General features: G+C 33.2%; 1 protein-coding gene across 13 annotated transcripts in view; it reads left to right on the forward strand.

Annotated features, from left to right (window-relative positions):
- The window catches only part of EPHA5 (EPH receptor A5), a 323,628-nt gene that overhangs the window by 151,704 nt on the left and 151,979 nt on the right, over positions 1 to 19,945 (forward strand). Inside the window, exons 6-7 of one of the 13 annotated variants that reach the window (XR_014243990.1) lie at positions 740 to 795; positions 7,862 to 14,881. The exons of 11 other annotated variants lie outside the window; for them this stretch is intronic. Coding sequence is in view for 1 of the 2 variants with exons in the window: in XM_082390100.1 (XP_082246226.1) it covers positions 740 to 744 (5 nt within the window). In the remaining variant the exon portion in view is untranslated. Of the gene's footprint in view, positions 1 to 739; positions 14,882 to 19,945 lie in introns of those variants that run through there. One more of the 13 variants, XM_082390100.1, reaches the window with a different exon arrangement.

A 19,945-nucleotide genomic window follows, 5' to 3' on the forward strand; every position in this document is an offset into this window, starting at 1 on the left:
TCCACAGCAATAACATAAAGAAACAAGAGAATAACAGCATCAAAGTAAGAGCGAAAAGGGGGAAAATACTTTGTATATAGAAAATAGTCATAATTTTCATTTTCATCAAAATGTATTTGGAAAAATACAAATTTTGTTAGCTACATCATTTTTGCTTATGGACAAATATTAATTTGTCAATTATTGAAGTTTCTAAAGAAAACTATCTAGAGACAAATGTTTTGTTTAATTACATATCATGAATATCTGTACATTGGCCTCATACTACCAACAAAAAATCTTTTAATTTTGCCAATTGAAGCTGCCCATCCACATCAAAACTTGGCTTAAGTGAGGCACAAGTTCTGAGCTTTTCCTATGCCTATTTGCTGTTTTGAAAACATAGTTCAAAAATGAGACACTAATCTGATGAATTTCTCCATAATTCATCTCTAGTGTATTTAATAAAGATTAGCAGATGGGGTGGAATATTTTTAGAAATCCTCAAAATACTTGTCTGGTTCACTGACAAGAATCTTTCTAGAGACTTCTCTGGTTTCTAAAAGAGACTTCAGGGACTTCTGTTCCTTCTTTTTTTTCCTTTCTAGCTACTGTGGTACCAATAACAGAGACTACAATGGCTAGCATGTTTCAGCACTTAGTGTGTGCACATTGCTATGCGAAGAACTTTATTTGCATTTTCTTATTTGATTCTAGCAACATCTTCATGACATAATATTATTATTATTCCCATTTTTAGGATGAAGAAACTGAAGTTTAAAGATCTGAAGTGATTTGCCCAAGGTCACAAATCTAGTAAGTGAGGGAATAGGAATCTAAACCACGAAATTCTTACTCTAGAGCTACTGTGCTCTGAATCACTAGTAAATATTGCTGTTTCCTCTGCCTGAAGCCTATTTCTTACATCATTGTCCTAGATAGCTCAGTCTTCAGATCTGCTTAAATCGCTGCTTCCATAAGAAAGTTTGCTCTGCTCTCCAGTTTGGGCTTGCCTCTCTAAGGTAACCTGGAGCATAGGCAGTACAACTATTTGCTTTCTTATCTATTTTTCTGGAATCTTCCCCTGGGGATCACAATAATGCCTGGAACCTGTGCTTCTTAAAATATTACCTAAAATAATGAGTTCAATTGTTTCTCTATTATTTGAATTAATGTTATAATTTCAGTTACTGGTGTGATGTGTAACGTGTTTCTAAATCTTTTGGAATGCTTCAGATAATTACGTGCTAAGGTTTTGTTTTCTTATTTCTGTTGAGTGCCTCTCCCCACCCCCTCTCTTTTAAATTCAGGATCCAGACACAGAGCCCTAATTGTAATTCATAGGTTTAGGTTTTCTGGAACTCTGAAATAAGACATTATTATTTAAGGTCTACTGCTTAGCTGGCCTTCCTACTTTCTTAATATCTGTTTCTTTACACACTCTAATCTTGACAAAAGAATTCACTGCAACTGACTGAACTCATTCCAGAGAGGAATTTTGTATAATGATTACTGTGCTATTTAAGAGCAATGCATAGTGTTTTCAATCTATAGTGTGTTTATGAGTTACTTACTCATGAACTGCACACTCTGCATTTATGGTTCATTATATCCAAGGGAGGGCCCGAGAATCTGCATATTTTAACACACACACACACACACACGTCAGTGATTCTGCTGCAGGGTGTGTTTAGCCCACATTTTGAGAAAAATTACAGTTGCGGGAGGTTATGATATTTGTTTCCTGTCCCTCCTCTCTAGGGAAATGGTGACAATGCTTAATCAGGTTTGCTTGATGTTGCTTTTCTCGAAAGCTCTTTACAAAATACCTGCTGATTTCTGTTTTTACGCCAGCAATGATTTTGTTAATACTATTTTCTTTCTTTCTAATGTGGGTACTCTATTCTGCCTCCTGCTCACCTGGAAGCTAGTTTTAAACTCTGCTCTTCTGTGTAATTCTGGTTGCAAACTCACTCCCTATTTAACAGAAACATGGTCAAAAATCCATTTCAAGTGTGAACCATCATGTGGTTCAGTTCAGAATCAGAGCAGCTCACTCAGCATTTGAACTGTTCAATCATTCATCTCACTGGCATGTATGCTGTGAACTTATTTGTGTAAAGATGCCTATTGTAAATTGATATGCATAGAATATCAAGTTGTTTAAAACCTCACTCTGAAGTGCTGTTGCTCTCTAGTCCTTGAGAACAAAGTTCTGAAAGCATTCCCAGTGACCTGGCATCATGTAAAGCTTCTTAGTGTGCTCTTTAGATGTAGCATAATACAGATGTGAAATCATGTTTAAATCAAGCATATCCATGAGTCCTCTATTAGGTTCTAAACGAAGTTTACTTAGAATACTGAAACGTTTTTTGTACAGCATGTCAAAATGATTTGTTCATGTGATTTTCCTGAAATTGACTGCCATTCATTCAAACATCAAGTATTTATTCAGCACCTCCTGCATTCATCATATGCTACTGAGCATTCTGAAAGATACAAAAACAGTTGAAGGCATACTCCATCCTACTCCAACCTTAGAACTTTTTATTTTCCTGCTAAAGAATTAACGAATTGAAGAATAAAGTCTAATAAAATAAAACAGTTAGAAGAGAACTAATGACAGTTTGAGTATTAAGATCAGCAGCAATAGCATCAAATTCATTATCTTTGGATGACGATATGGATTGACTTGTTGACTTCGCATTGTTTTTCTCTGTATTTTTCTTCCTTTATCACACATACATGTCTGTAGAGGCAATTATTCAAATCCACTTAGGATATACAGTTGCATTTATTAAAAATAGATGATACACCATTTTGTAACTGCCCTTACATCTATTTCAATAGTCATGCCTTGTTTGGTGAACATCAATACCAGAGTAATCAATCTTTGCTGATAATGACCTATTATTGAATGATATATTAACACAAAATGAAGTGACAAAAAATATCTTGAGATTATTTGACTATTGGGATAATTTTAATTTATTCTGTTTATCTAATTTTATTAATATTTGACAGCCCATTTAATACATTATTGGAATTCAGTCAGAGCAAATTACCTATTTGTAGCTTGGCACACAAACACCAATATCTTCTTTGTCAAAACAAGCATCTAGCTTGAAGAATGTGTTTGAAGATGTGAAATGTTTTCCATTAAACAAAATATGCTTGCAGTGCTAGCTTTTTGATCTCACTTTTTACAAATTTTCTTCCATTAGTAAGAAAAGAGAGCCTAGATTATTGAATCTTCAAGCCTAAAAGGCCTGAGGATATGACCTGTATTGCAAACCGATGCTTAAACTACAATTCGAGCAATGATTTCCCTTAGGCTTGTGGTAGAGAACCAAATACAGATAAAGTATTATTCTAAACAGTGCAGTTTCTCTGCTTTAATTACATCTATGTATTTAAAGTATATGAATTTAGAGGGTGTCTATCTATTTTTTAAACAATCTTTATTTTTCCCTAATAAAACAGTAAATGACATTTGAAGATGAAAACTTTCATTATCCTATAAATTACTAACCTTTCAAGTTATAATTTCTGTCATCAACAGTCTACTCATATTAATAAGACTTTACTTGTTATTACTTATACTTAATTAACCCTTTATACACTATAGATATAGAAAGAAATAGTTCTATTTCAGAAAAAACCTTTGTTTGTAGAGAGTAAATTAGTGTTTTTAAGTTATTATTGGTAGTAATGCGAATGGTGGTAGCAGTTTAGTGGTTTACAGTATTCTCCCCTTATCTGCAGGGGATACATTCCAAGACCCCCAGTGGATGCCTGAAACCTTGGATAGTACGGAACCCTATACATCAGCGGTCCCCAACCTTTTTGGCACCAGGGACCGGTTTTGTGGAAGACAGTTTTTCCATGGACAGTGGAGGGGGGGTGTGAGTGGTAATGTGAGCAATGGTTCAGGCAGTAATGTGAGTGATGGGGAGAGTCAGATGAAGCTTCAGTGGCTCGCCTGCCACTCACCTCCTGCTGTGTGGCTCAGTTCCTAACAGGTTGCGGACCAGTAGAGGTCCGTGGCCCGGGGTTGGTGACCCGTGCTATACACATATACTATGTTTTTTCCTATATATTCATATATACATAAGTTAGGCACAGCAAGAGATTAACCACAATAACTAATAATAGAATAGAACAATTGTAGCAATATACTGTAATAAAAGTTATGTCAATGTGGTCTCTTTCTCTCTCTCAAAATATCTTTTTGTACTGTACTCACCTTTTTTCTTCTTGTGATGATGTGAGTTGATAAAATGCCTATCTGATGACATAAAATGAATGACCTTGGCATTGTGACGTAGTGTTAGGCTGCTATTGACATTCTGATGATTTGTCAGAAGGAAGATCATCTGCTTCAGGTGGTCCTGGATCATTGAGCCATGAAGAAGTGGAGTTTTGGATGCCAGGAGCAGAGAATGTTGATGGTTGGGGATCCTAGGTGGGATGGAGCAGGTCGATGTGAGATTTTATCACATTACTCAGAACAGTAGGCAATTTAAAACTTATGAATTGTTTATTTCTGGGATTTTTCATTTAATATTTTTGGACGGATGTTGACTGGGGGTATCTGAAACCATGAAAAGTGAGACTGTGGATAAGGCTGGGGGGAGGGACTACTCTATTTTTTTGTTGTTGTTTTGGTCCATTTTACACATATAAAATTTATGTATGAGGATAAAAGGACTCAAAGATTAAATGAATCATTTTAAACATTTTCCAGTAAGATGATAATATTGGTACTCTCAGAGGGAGCTAAACATTCAGTTTTTCACAGGACTTAAGTCTATTTTTCCAGAGACTTGGACTGGAAATATTAGTGGCTTGCTTCCTGAAACTATGAAATCACACACTTACATAATTGGTAAAGGATCATAAAGTCAGGTAGTCTGACTTTTTTCTCTACTTTCTAAAGCACTACAATTATTTCTAGTCCTACCATTACTTTTTCCTTACAGAAAAAAATCTAACACTGTATGTCACTGTGCTGCTTTTGGTGGAGATAGTATTCACGAACTTGGTTATTACAAGTCAGCAGAGAAAATAAATGTTCTACTATTAAGTGTTTAGAAAATCCCTCGAAGGCTTCTGCAGTTACTTCCATGTGAGATGAGGTTCTTCAGCTCAAAAGTATGAACTTTTAAAAGGACTAGCTATACTGTCTTGAAAAACAACTATTGATTATTTTGTTAGCAAGTCACATCAGTGGTGCAACTAGACTCTGGTTTAACAACAATCTACCCTCCCTTAATTTTCTTATTTGTTTTTGTCTTACTAATATGAATAGTTTTTTTTATATTTAATCAGAATCTATTTTAAATTCTTAATTAAATGCTCCTTAAACTTATTTTAAAGAAGCTGATAATAATAATGATGATTATAGCAAGAACATGTATCACTATGTGCCAAGTTCTAGTTTTATAGAGATATGTTAACTAAATTTCTTAGCAAAATATCTAAAATATTTTTGGTGAAATTGGAAATAGAGACAGAGTTTGCTTTTTATCCCTGAATCTGGTCTTCTTTCCCAAATAACTATTAAATACCCCTTGCATTCCTCACCTTCATCCAACCCTGGCCTTTTGTTTTGAGAAATTCAAGGTATTTCAGATTTCATCTAATCCAGCCATGGCTTTGGTGTTTTAATTATCATATACAAGAATTATTTGTTCTTACATAATATTTTCTAAAATATGAACAACCAAAGGTATCACCCATTATCTTATTTATTCCTCACACCAGCTCATTGAAGTATGTATGTAGTATCCCTATTTTACACAGTATTACCTATTTTAATAGATTACAGATTTAAATTCATAGTTGTATGACTCTACAGCAGCCAAAATGCTGCAAATAAGATAAATTCAACTAGAATGTACTTAAGCAATGCAGGGAACATATTTTATCATTGAAAAGCACCAGTTTCAGAAACAGTTTGATCATGGATCTGACTTCATTTCTCTGAGATTTTTAGAGCTTACCCTCTTCTGGGTCTGTTTTGATGGAATTCTTTCAAGGTAGCAAAATGGCTAGAGCGATTCCAGATCTCATACATTTATAGCACATCATACCAGAAGGAAAGAAAACTTCTCTTCCTCAATTTATCGACTAACAGTCCTAGACTTCAAGCACAAGGGCCAGGTTAGGGAGGGATACTATGGAACCCGTCGCTGTGACGAGGGATCGGGAATAGACCAGCTGGCTCATTCCCCATGGGCTTCCCTAGGGACCTCCCCAGGGTCCTCACCACGGACCCACATGTAGAGTCAATCCCATCAAAACTCTAAAACTGTGGCACAAAAAAGGATAGATAGATGGATTTGAGGATTAAAACTCTGTTTTGTTGCCCATGTGCAGTGTTCTTTGTTCTAATTGGTAAATGTTTTGTGAAAGGTTGTCTATTAGTATTTCAAGTGTCTTTATGAGTAAAATTTTTTTGTTCTTGGAATACCCAACCCTCTCTTAAAACATATCTTCTTTTGCATTTTGCAGTTTATTTTGTAAATTATTTTATTTTTCCCATCAATTTGTACATTTTTATTCCTCAAAGTTCTACCCCAGAGCCTTTTCTCTTCTCACTTAAAAAAAAAAAAAAAGTTGTGACATTTTATTCCACAAGCATGCTTGACTATGTACTATGTAGCAAACCACCCCCAAACTCAGTAACCTAAAATAATAACCATTTATTTTTGCTCAACAGTCTATAACTGCTAGGTGTTCCATCTTGCCTCAGCTTGCTTATTCATCCATGTATAGTCAGCTGCATGTTGGATAGGTAACTGTATTAGTTTTCTATGGCTATTGTAGCAAGTTAAAGCAAACCTAGTGGCTTAAACAACACAAATTTATTATCATTCGATATAATTATCTCTGATAATTATCCTTTATATCAGAGTTCAACAAGGGTCTCATTAGGCTAAAATCAAGGTCTGCAAGGCTGTGTCTTCTTTGGGGGGCTCTAGGAAAGAATTGATTTCCTTGTCTTCCCAGCTTCTAGAGGATACCTGCGTTCTTCGGCTTGTGAGCCCCTCTCTCCAACTTCAAATCCAGCAATGGTGACTCAAGTCCCTCTTACATTACCTTGCCCTGCCTCCCTCTTCACTTTCATATACCCTTGTGATTACGTTAGAAAAACTCAGATAACCCAGGATAATCTCCTTATTTGCTGATTAGCAACCTTAATTCCATCTGCAACTTTAATTTCCCTTTGCCATGTAATGTGACATATTCAGAGGTTCTGGGGATTAGGACATGGATATCTTTGAAGGACCATTATTCTGCCTACCACAGTGACTCTGTTGGTTTTGTCTGAGCTGTCTTATACATCTGAAGATCAGCAAACTGGCTTATTTAGAAAGACCTTGGTTGGGAAAAGTGGGCTTTTCTCCATATGGTTTTCTTTTCTTTTTTTTTTTTTTCATATGGTTTTCAAACTGCAGTTTGTCTCTTTGTTGAAGTCAGGTTTCCAAGAAAAATTACACATCATCACATTTATTGCTTTCTACTAGCTGAAACAAGGCAAAAGACCTGCCCAGTCAGAAAGACTCTGCAATCACCATGATTTACTCTCTAAGCATGCAAACTCTATTTTGCTTTCTGACCTTCATATGTTGTTCTGAGTAGGTGGCATTGCTCCGTCTTTCCCTTGCTCATCCCATTGTGTAGAAGTAAATTGATAATCTCTTTGTATTTTGGTTTGTTATGAGTGTGTTCCATTAGAAACAAGTGAGAGAGTTAAATTTCACTCATCTTTATTGCCATCTCTTTTACATATATTTTTAATAAGTATCTTGTTTGTCCCATTGGTGATTAAGGGACTATCGATTTTGTGTGTCTCATTTCTGCCTTCTGTTCTCAGATGCAGGAAAGATGTGGGGAATTCATGTGGACAGCTATAGGCTCAAATGCACCGAGGTGACTTGCCTAGAAGGAAAGGGAAGTGTTACAGAAAGGATGCCTCCATCTTAAGTATCTGACTTTAATAACAAGATTCTTGGCCCATAAAATCTTAAGGAAAAGAAGCAACCTGGACAAAGAGTCTGTGTTTACAATCAGATACTACCAGGTAATGTTTGAGAGTTGACATAATCTTGGAGTCCTTTTTGATGCTTTTTCACTCTCAGATCCTACATCCAACCATCACTAAATCCTAACTATTCTACAACTAAATGAATCTATAATTCAGTTGTTTCCCACCCATTCCATTGCTAACATTTTGATTCAAATCTTTGTTATTTCATAATTAAATTATTGTAACAGTCTCCTAATGAATCCCTTTGTTTACCCTTCAGACTTCCACAGTTTATTTTCCACAAAGCAGCCACAGGGATCTATTTAAAATACATCAAATGATATCACTTCCCTGCTCAAAACTCTCATGACTCCCCATCTCACTCAGAGTAAATGACACAGACCTACAGGATCTGGACCTTTACCACTTCTTTGGCTGACCTCATCTCCCAGTACTTTCTCATTTACTCACTTTACCAGCTGCACTTGCCTCCCTGCTAATCATTGAACTTTCCAGATATGTACCAGTCTCAGGACTTTTCTACTTGCTGTTACTTCTGCCTAGAACCGTCTTCTCCCAAACTTCCATATGTCTCCCTACCTTGGCATAATAAATGCCTTTTGCCTACATATCTTTTCAGAAGTGTTTCCTAACCATCCTGCTTATAATTGTGTGCTTATGCTAGTACACACGCACCTGTGCCCACACACAGGGCCCTCATCCTGGCCTTTCTTATCCCACTTTCCAGTTTTATTTTTTTCCACAGAACATAGCACTTTATAGCACTATATAACTTACTTAGTTTGTATATCTTTTTTGTTCCTCCCTGAGAATGTAAGTTCCATCAAGTGCAGGAATGTTATTATTGTTTCTTGCCAAGAAATGCACCTGCATGTAGAGATAACTTGATAATTATTTGTTGGAAGAGTGAGTGAATGAACAAATGACGGAAATTCTTGAAAGGTATCTTTTTACAAATAAGTATTTGTCTTAGAAAATTCCAAACTTTACAGTTTTATCAAACAAAACAGTTACATCTTCCTAATTCTCAAATCATTTGCTGATCTGCATTAAAAGATGTCATTACACTGGCTGATAGCGTGGGACCCCACATGGGAGACATCCCCTAGGCCCCCATTACCTCCACTTTTTGTTTGGTTAGCTCCTGCTCGGTCTTTATTTCCCAGCTAAGATGATTTCTTTCAAGAAGCTGTCTTTGAATCATCAAATCTGAGATAGGTGCTTCTCTTCAGTGCTCTGAAACGCTCATCCCTCTCATGCAAGTATGTCGTTATTTGCTTTCTTATTTATTTCCTCCACTATGCTATAAACTCCTTGAGGGCAGAGATTATGCAGGTTTTATCCATGACTGAATTCTCACTGACTAGTATGATTCTAACATATAACAGGTGCTCATAAATGAGTAAATAAATAATGTAATTAAGTGAAATGGTATTAATTTTCAAAAATCAGGAAATTTTTACATGTAATTTTATTAATAGAAAACTGATCTCCTCTCAATACTAATATCAATTCTTCCTGACACTTCAAGAACCCAAAAGCAATTTTACTTTTCAGATGAAATTATCCTAATTTTGACAACATTCCCATTTGGTCATAATTTCTATGTTTTAAATAATCTTGTCTGATTTCTTCTTAAAATACTGAAAATACTGTTGTGCTTCTTCGTGTGTACATTATTCGACCTTACAGTTTAATTATTTCGTAATTTGTTACATCAAAAACGTTGTTAGTTAAAACTATCACAGTTTTGGGTTTTTCAGGGTTTTTTGTACGATTTTGTAAATTATTATCTATTTAGGTTAAGTTAATTGAATGTCTTAAAATGAAAGTGCCTGGTTGCTCTTTGCATTGCTTTATCAGTTTCTGGAGGCAAATTTCACGTATATTCTTGCTTTTTTTTTTTTTTTTTTAAATTTCTCGGCATGCCAGTAATTTTAAATTGGTTCTGAATAGAAAAAAAAAAAAAAATTGTAGAAAATAATCTGCATATGGGAAGACTGATGAGCCTTGAAACTTAATTATTTAAAATGAACAAAACTGAGTCTCAACCAATGCACATTTGCAGAACTCTTACACTGTACATTTATAAGAAGTTATTACTTTATTTAGCATATGCCTGAGTTTCTTTCATATTTTTCATGATATTCTGCAACTACAATTTTGTTCTTCTTAGAGTAGGTAAAAGGCAAAGTTTTATGAGGTCTCTAAGTAAAATTACATTTTGTATTGTTATAGTGTTAGTGGATGTGGAGTTTTTTAGTGTAGGAAAACAAAATAGAATAATAAATCATTTGCTTAACCTTAATTAGGGAGAAAAATTTATGGATAGATTTTAAATTTAAGTGTCAGGAAACATTTTTCACTTATTTGCTTAATCATCTTTGATGTTTACATTTAAGAGTTGTGACTATAGCTTTTTATTCTTTCTTAGGATCTCTGTACATGTAAGCATCAATATTAATATCAATCCTAAACACATAATGACAAAAGAAAAATTCTATAAAGACTTGCATATGATTTACATTGTAGATGGTGACATTTTCACAACATCCGAATGGATTTATATTTAACTGAATGGATTGATATTTAAATGAGGAGAGTAGAAAATGAAGTAATTGTCAAAGGCTGCTTAATCATTGAAAGATTTTATGCTGCAATACAGATGTCTGGAATCCCTATCCAGTGCTCTTCACACTTAACCTTGTGGATTCTTTGGTGTTCTTCCTTTCTAATAGTGCAAACAGTGATGTAAAGAGCTTCCTATTGCTTCAAAGATTCTTTATTAATAGCAGTGATATTTCTCATAACTTTTGTAGAATCGTTTCAAACTCATGACTGTGACATACTAAACAACTGAAATCCAGTTTAAATAAAAGGATTTTCTTCACTGGTATCACTAAAACTACAAATTCCATGCCTAATATAAGATTATAAGAGATAGATTCCATAAGGTTTCATCTTGTGAATGTCATTACTAAATGCTTGAGTCATCTGTCCTAAATGGTTTTCCGAATAGGAAGCTGCTGGGATACAGAATGAGCCAACATGCATCCCACGAGAGCACATATATTGTAAGTGGCAGAGAGATCTTATCTTCATTAAAAAAGAAAAAAAACTGTTACCAATACTGTTTAGTTTTGTTGCAAATATAAATTATATGCCTATGTTTGCATTCATAATATGACCTCTTTGACAGGTACTAGATTAAACATTAATTATAACTTTAACAATAAAAATACAGACTGATACCTTTGTGTACTATACACTGACCTCCTGGGAAAATATTAAAAATATTATTCACTTATAGACCATGGCTATTAAGTATAGTTTTATATTCTCAAGATTGCATTTATTATCATAAATTTTTTAGAGACCTGGCTAAAGAATTTATTTCATTCTTTCTATATGCAGACATAGAGATTTCTATTTAAGCTTCCAGGTCCTGGAATAAAAATAATAGTTATGGTAGGGTATAAAAACACTTAAAGCTCCTTCCATCAAGAGATGAAGTCTGTTTTTCCAACTCTTCAATCTGGGCCAGCTTGTGATGTTCCTTGAGTAATAGAATACAGCAAAAGTGAGGTGTGAATTCGTTAGCCCAGACCTCTAAAGACCGGTAGCTCCATCCCCCACCACTTGGAACCCTGAGGTCATAGTTTTCTGAGGAAGCCTGGTCTAGCCTTTTAGAGGATGAGAAAGCACCTGGAGAGACAGGGCTCCACCCTTCCCATAGAAAGCCCTACACCTGGGATAAGGATTTCTGGGACAAGCCTAGAGCCCAAGCCTTCTGGGAGATGAATGCAGCCATGTGAGTAAATCCAGAGAAGACCTGCAGAAGAATCACCCAGCCAATGCCTAGAATTGTGAGAAATCATAAATCATTATTGATCTAAGTCACCAAATTTGGGGGCTGTTTCCTTACAGAAACTGGAAATTAATAACATAGCCAACATCTGTGGTCCACTTACAAATACATTGAAGTGCTCTGAATACTTAATGAATGTTACTTCATTATCACCTTCATCATTCCTCTTTTACTGAGGAGAAATCTGACATACAAAAATTGAATCCACTTACATAGAACTAATAAGTAGAGAAATCAGAATTTGAATCCAGGCAATTTTGTTTCAGGAGCATCACATTAATCACCATCACTGTATTTATTCTCAAAAGATAACTCAAAAATCAACATAGATGATTTATTCTTAAAATGCAAAAGACCAAACTTCTTCAGTAGTCCTATTTTATGTATGAATATGTATGATTGTGTTGTTTATCTATTTGTCTATCAGTCTGTCTACCTATTTCTCCATCAACTTAAGTGTGTATATGCTTCATTCCTCCCATAGCAGGCATGCTCTACTTGGTTAACTGCATAATTACTCAATATCAATTGTATTCTGTCACTGTGTCTAGAGACCTGGCCTGAGTTTCTTTTATGAAACTATATCCTCATTAGCTTTTATCTTATATTTCCTCTATCTGGCTGCTGACCTTGAAAAGTCATTATTATAACAGTTGTTTAGTATGTTGCAGGCACAAAGTTAAGTAATTTACATTCAGTACTCATTTAATTCTCCAGCATCCTCCATGGAATCTTCACTTGAACCTAAGAAAACTGAGGCAAATGGAAACTAAGAATTATTCAGTATTATAGTTACTGATGGAACTGAGATTCAAATCATGTCTGGCTATCTCCAGTCACATAGTTAAATTCATATTTGGAAATAGAAATGTATTATAAAATATTATACATTTGAAATTTAAGACTGTATAGTATTAAAATTCTACATAGATAAACATAATTCTGTACCCATATATATTTAATTTTCCTAAATCTATTTTTATCACCAGAATCAATATACATATCTGTATATATATTATTTTAAAAAGTAAAGCATGTTTATTTATTTTCAAGACATTAACATTACAACAAACAATAAAACTGGAAAGGTCAAAAATACATTATTTTCAAATTTCTCAGGCTGAAGTTCAAAGATAATTCCATCCAGAGAGTAGATTATTTCAAAATAGGATTTGGGTAGGATTTTCTATCGACAACATTAGCCCTTGATACAAAGCCCTTTTTTCTTTAGTTACCAACCAAGTGATTTATGTTGGATTGGATAACAGAATATTTTAGAATCAACAAATACATTTTTAATAGATTCTTCTATTTCAGAATAGTTCTTCCTTAGATTTCTTCTATCAAAATTACAAAGTCCTCAATATTGGTTCTAGTGGCTTTAGTGTTTTTTTCATCCCCATTCTAATAAAAGACAGACTGAAAATGCATAGGTAGATAAATTTGGAGTTTTACTTTATTTTTCCTAAGTTAGGAAAATTTTGTAGTCGTAAATAAACTTAATAAACTATATACATTATTATGCTGTATATTTTCCTCTTATAATATCCTGCATGTGAGAAGTTACAAAAAGATTTGTAGATAATCATGCCTTAGAAGTAAATCTCCCATACATGACTAGTTAAGATCACTGGCTTGATACCCTTATTACAAGCGAAAACCTTATCTCCAGCTAATCATTCATACTTTGATTGTGCGATTGATGAAATGGAAATATTTATAAATACTATAAGAAATATGAAAATGCCCAAAGAGCAGTGATTTTTGCATTATATATCATAATTGAGGAAGATTGGGAAAGTAGTTTTCCATAAACCAGAGTTAATTTTTTAATCACTGTTGTTTTGCTTTTCCTTTAGTTTTCATTGTTTCATTGTGATGGGATATGATAATTTACAAGTGTTAGATCACAAAATTGGAGTTGAAGCCCACTGGTAAGATGTAATATTTCTCTTAATTTGTTTCTAGATCCAATTTGAATTAGGAATTAAAGTACTGAACATGATTGTTATATTCCTTGGATATGCCTAGTGCATAGCTGGCCCCTGTTTAATCTCCAGAGGCAAGAACCACAATACTTCAGATTTATTATTATGTTCCTCGCTTAACTTGTTTGCAAGCATTAGAATGTGAAATTGTAACCGATTCTTAGTCTCTTAAAAAACCAGATGTGAAAATTCACATGCATTTTCATTGTATGGCATAGGCACTTAAAATTAATGAAAGAGACTTTTTTGATATTTAGGAGAATAACATTCAAAGTCATATTAATGAATATATTAACTCACTTACTGATGGTGATATTAATCTCATATCCTACATGGAGCAATATGGGCATAAATAAATCTTATCAATAAATGGCTAATTAAATAAGTGATTGAACAAATTCATGTATATATGACATTTACATTAGCCTTGTTTCTATGAATACATTTAGTCTATAATAATTTTGACACCTGCTATTAAAAAGACGCTATTCTAGGCCATATTCAAAATAGAGAAATAAATCATAATTCCTGCCTTCAGTGAGTGTAAAGTTTAATGTGAGAAACTATATATGTATACAAGTAACTATAAGATAAAGTTAAAAGTAGGTCTATTAAGAAGATTAATAAATCAATGTGGACTTTCAGAAGAAATAATAATTATTTCCAGGTAAGAAAATCAAAAATCTCCTTTTTTCATGAAGGAAATACTGTTTGAATAAGGTAATGAAATGTAGGTAGAATCTGGACATGTTGAGACTAAAAAGAACATGCTGGGCTGTGGAGAAATATGTTCGGTAAAATCAGAGAAGTATTGTCAAAGATGCACGTGAAGAACTTCAAATGGTCCAGTTTGATTGTATGTAAAACAGTAGGACTATAAATTTTGAAAGCTATGTTGGGGCAAGATTTTGGAAAGCTTTAATACCAGAGTAAAAAGATTTAATTTTCTATGCACTGAAGAGCCATTAAAGTTTCTTTGTATGAAATTAACTTCATTGCTTCAAATTTTTTAAGATAAAATAATTGAAAATAAAAATTTTAAATGTGAAAAAATTCATTACAATGGAAGTTTATACAGTCATTTATCATATTTTAGGAACCTCCTTCAAGAAGATTGTTCTTAAGCAACCTTCCTTAACAATGAATCTAAATAGCATACATTTGTACATTACATTGGCATCTCAAAAAATCCAGACCCCCAATGCAATAGATATAGTGTAGGTCAAAGTATCTACATTTTTAATAATTATACCTACTAATTGTGATATGGTAGGTGCTGAACTATGCTTAGAAAACCACTGTTTTAGGCCATGAGACTCCTCATTGAACAGAAAAACAATAATGCATTGTAGAAAAACTTATTGATTTGAAATTATGAGTCCTTGACTTCTCTTCTGGGATATACATTTAAAAGTGATTATTAACAAATATTAGTTCACATATAGAATATATTCTCAAATCAAAGAAAAGTCTATTTTAACAGAAGAAGAAATGGGGGAGAAATGTTATTATTTATTTTATATATAAATTATAAAATGCTTACTATATTGTTTTCACAAATTAAGCCATTTGATCCTTATAACGACCCTAATTGTAGGTATAATGTTTTCTTCATTTAACAAATTAGGACACTGAGTTTAGAGAACTTGCTTAAGTCACAGTGCTAAATCCAGTATACAAGCCAGACTCCATTCCATTAACCAAAGCAAGATGCAGTTTCTCCAGTGTGCTCCTCCCTCTTCCATTCTTACAGGAGAAATGAATATGGTATGTTTATTTCAGTTCACAAATGAAAGTACATGTAGCTTATTAAAATGTCTATTTTCCTACCTTTAAGTATAATAATAGTATTATTGTATTCTGGAGGTCAGTTCAAAGTTTATCATTTCTATCTATTCTTTGTTGGTTATTTTCCTACCTCTAAGTATAATAATAGTATTATTTATTTTTTCCTCCCTCTAAGTATAATAATAGTATTATTGTATTCTGGAGGTCAGTTCTAAGGTTATCATTTCTATCTATTCTTTATTGGTTACACTGATTTACATTATACCCTAATAAAATAATGAAATTTGTAATGTGAATGCTATTAATTGCTGCAGTGAGATAGCAAATAAACTCTTGGGGTTATGCATTTTCATGTACTAAGCAGTTTAATCAGATTGAAAGGAAGAAAATAATGCCTTCATGTATATCAATGTATTTCCATAGCTTGAAATGGGAAGAAAATTTTCATTTATTACTAATCAAGTTTGAGAATGTGGGTAGGTGACATATTATAAATCAGCTAATAATGTGTGTGTTTATTTTACGTGTTTTTTTCCCTCTCATAGCTGATATACTTCAATGGAATCATATTTGACTAAAATAATTGTGTTTTTATGCAACTTTTATGTTGATTAAAATTTTAATTAAACATTTCCAAGACCCATTAATTACTTGGCTCCCTTCAAGCTCTCCCATCAGAAATTGAGCAGCATACGTGATTAGTTAAAAATACAGTCTTCTTGTGACACACTAATCAGCATTAACATTTCATCAATGATTCTAAAACAAAGTGCATGTTTTTCCTTTTTGCTGGTCTTTAACAAATTGGAGAAAACAGCATAGCTACCACAGCATGTTTAGAATCATAGATTATTTTATGCTACTATTCTCTCCTTTCCCATTCCCATGAAGGGAAAGAAAATTAAAGAGCAGAAGAAAGCAGAGTTCAGAAATAGAACCAGAGAAATTAATGCTGTGAAATCTGCCAGAGTCGGCACAGGCAGTAAAGATTGGCCTCTGGTACAGAAATTCCATTTGCTGTCCTCGGAGAGTCTCCTTTCTTTCAGTGACAGACTGGCAGAGCACTGTTCAGGCATTCACTCTTCATTGTCCCTATTTTCAAGCAAATTTGCATAGTAGTTATTCATACTGATTCATGGTTTTCTTTTTAACAAGTTTCTTTCTCCTCCCAACTTTCCTTTTGGCAGCCTTTACTATCCAGTTGAGTAGGAAAAATAATGCCTTTATGAATGGCCGTGAAATCTGATCTTTCCTTGAAGAGGAGGGAAAGAAGTCTTTCAAAATTCAGTTGATAAAAATAAAGTTGTGTAGATTTTTTACCATACGTGGCCTTTAAATAGAACAAGTCTTAGCCTTTTCCTGCATTAACATTTGTCTAATGGGTATCTGACATGCTTCTAAACACACACTGGAAAGATTTTACATTTTTGATGAATTACCTTTCTTCCATATTTGCTGAGGGTGCACTGAATGTTGCATAGGACCAACACTTTTCATGATGCAGAATTTGTTCTTTGTCCTTCAGAATTTTCTTGCTGTCCAGTATCCAATTATTTCAATACATATGAATATATAATATTTTCCTTTTTGGTCATCATTAATTTTTTAGTCTCTTTTTTTCCGTAAAGGTTATGTATCTTTCTTTGAAACACTTCTATTGCTGCCATTTCTTTAGCAATCAAATACATGAGATTAAAATGTACTTGACATATATTATAATTAAGCAAATGCCCAGGAAACATGAGCAACAATTAGCAACCCAATGACTTTTACTTAAGTGATTGCCCACAACTGCTATTGCTACCAGAACTTAGCTTTTTGTTCACATCAAGTTCTTAACTCACAATTACATGACCAAAATTAGCTTGATAGAAAAAGCAATGATTTGATTACCTAATAGCTGATCAAATTATTATGTTCTACCCTCTCTTATTCTTTTTCTCTACATGTAAACTTCAGTTAAAATTTTTCTCATTTATCAGAAAATTTTGAGTCACTTTGGCCAAGTTTTGCTTTAAAAATATAACATCTTTACACTTAATCTATTTTAAAAATCTACAATCTAGAGTGTTTTAGGATTTGATGGAAAAGCCTTATTGTTTTTATGATGTAAGCATGCTGTTCACAGTAATCTGAATTTAGGTATTATTAGTTCTATAAATTTAATATTTCTTCTCAAATAGCTAGTTATTTTTAAAGAATTCTGTGCCTTTTTCAGGGCAGTTTTAATTGATCTAAAGAGTCAGTGGAGAATTAAAAGTCTTAACGCTAATTCATTTTCACATATTTTGGAGAGAAAGGTAGATAACAGATTGTACAAATATGTTTAAAAATCTCATACTTAGTGGGGTATCTAGTGACGTGCAGAGTTTTACTCTGTTAATCATGCATTATAATTTTTTACACATAAAACCACTTAATCTTTCTCCACTATTTAATTAGGATTTTTAAGTAAGTATAATTTTTCATGTGTGCTGATACAGTAAAATTAGAAAAATAGCTTACATTATGAGTATTAAGAAATGATTAACCATGAAACACAATTTTACAAATCTGCGTTCATTTAACTTACAATGGTTGCATGGAAAGCAAAGGCATTTGAAAGGAAAACAATTTTTTTCCATTACGGTTCCAAAGATTATGCTCACTTATTACCACAAACTTTCTCCTTTAAATTTTTCTAAATTACTAGAACCATTGTTTACATGCACAGAGACTGAGGAAATAAGTTCCTAACAACTGTGACTCAGTGAAAATGGAAAACATAGGAAGGAAAAATAACGATTACCAGTCCAGCAAAATTTTCTCCTTTTTTGGAGGGAATTTTTCCTTCTTCTTATTTAAAAATACTTGTTATTTTACTACAAATACATAAGTGTTAAATAGAACACAGAGTTAATACAGTGCAACAGCTGTTTTTAGTTATGAATCAATTGAACAATCTAATTTCCTCCTTGTTTCTGCTCTACTTTCAAATTTAAAGACAAACATTACTCATTTTAATTTCTTTGCTTGCATTCATGGAAAATGACACTTCAAAAATTGTTTTAAGTGAATTTGTAAACATTAAAACTTTACTGTCTTAATTTTTAATTTATGAGCTCTCACAGCCATTCAGTATTGATTTCTTTTGTTTTGTTTTGTATTTTAGTTGAGCAAGGTAGTGTACTTTGTTTTAAGCAATGGTCTGTCTCTGTCACAAGTTTACTTGGAATAGTTACCCCCTTCCCTCCCTTGTGCAAGTGTGTGTGTGTGTGTGTGTGTGTGTGTGTGTGTGTGTATAAATTAATGAAGAATACTGCAGATAAGTTTTCTGACATACCTTGGCATTTAAAATACTTTTATGAATTACATTCTCACTAACATTAAAAATGGGCATGTTTATTTGATGTTTATAACAAAAGTTAAATATTTCATGTGGAAAGAAATATGTATAATCTCTCTTTGTTTAAGTAATTATACAGAATAGATTATGAATTTTAACTCTTGCCACAGTAAGTAGCAAACACTGAAGTGGTTAAAAATCTTACCAGTAAAATATATATAAACAGGATCAACAGCATTTTGAATAAAAGCTAAAAGTACATGAAACTTTTCAGTAGAATTTATTTTTTCTCTCCATAACCCATTCTTCTAATGATTCTGAAACATTTCACTGGATAGATTTCTCCACCTACTCAAACCTCATCTTTACCTGTAAAATAATTTTAAAGAAAAAAAAATGAGCTTTAACTATCAAAAGAATATGACTTTGTGATAGATATGTTAATTATCTTGATTGTGGTGATCATTTCACAGAGTATACATATATCAAAACATCACATTGTACACTTTGAATATATACAGTTTTTTATCTGTCAATCATACTTCAGTGAAGCTGAGAAAATATCATTAAATTAAAAAAATAAAATGACTGTTGGAAATTTACAGGAGAAAATGATAATAATTAAACTAGAAGAAAACAATCCTCCTTGCAGCAGACAGTGTCTGCTTCCTCCTACAGACTCCTCCCACTCCTTCTCACATTCAGGAATACTTCCTTCTAAATGGCAACAAAACCTAATCAGTCTTAAGCATCTGACATAGCTGATTTATATGTACCTGACCATAATTTCAGGCCTACTTTGATTATTCCAGGAATCTGGTTAGATTGATGCTTTTAGATAGGGGGAAAATAAAATCTAATGTTAAGAGCCCTTGAATGTAGTTATGAAAAGTTGCCATAACTTTAATAATACTTTTGATAAAATAGTTTTGCCATGCTCA

Source organism: Balaenoptera borealis (assembly GCF_965194805.1).
Source record: "Balaenoptera borealis genome assembly, chromosome: 4".
Classification (NCBI taxonomy): domain Eukaryota; kingdom Metazoa; phylum Chordata; class Mammalia; order Artiodactyla; family Balaenopteridae; genus Balaenoptera; species Balaenoptera borealis.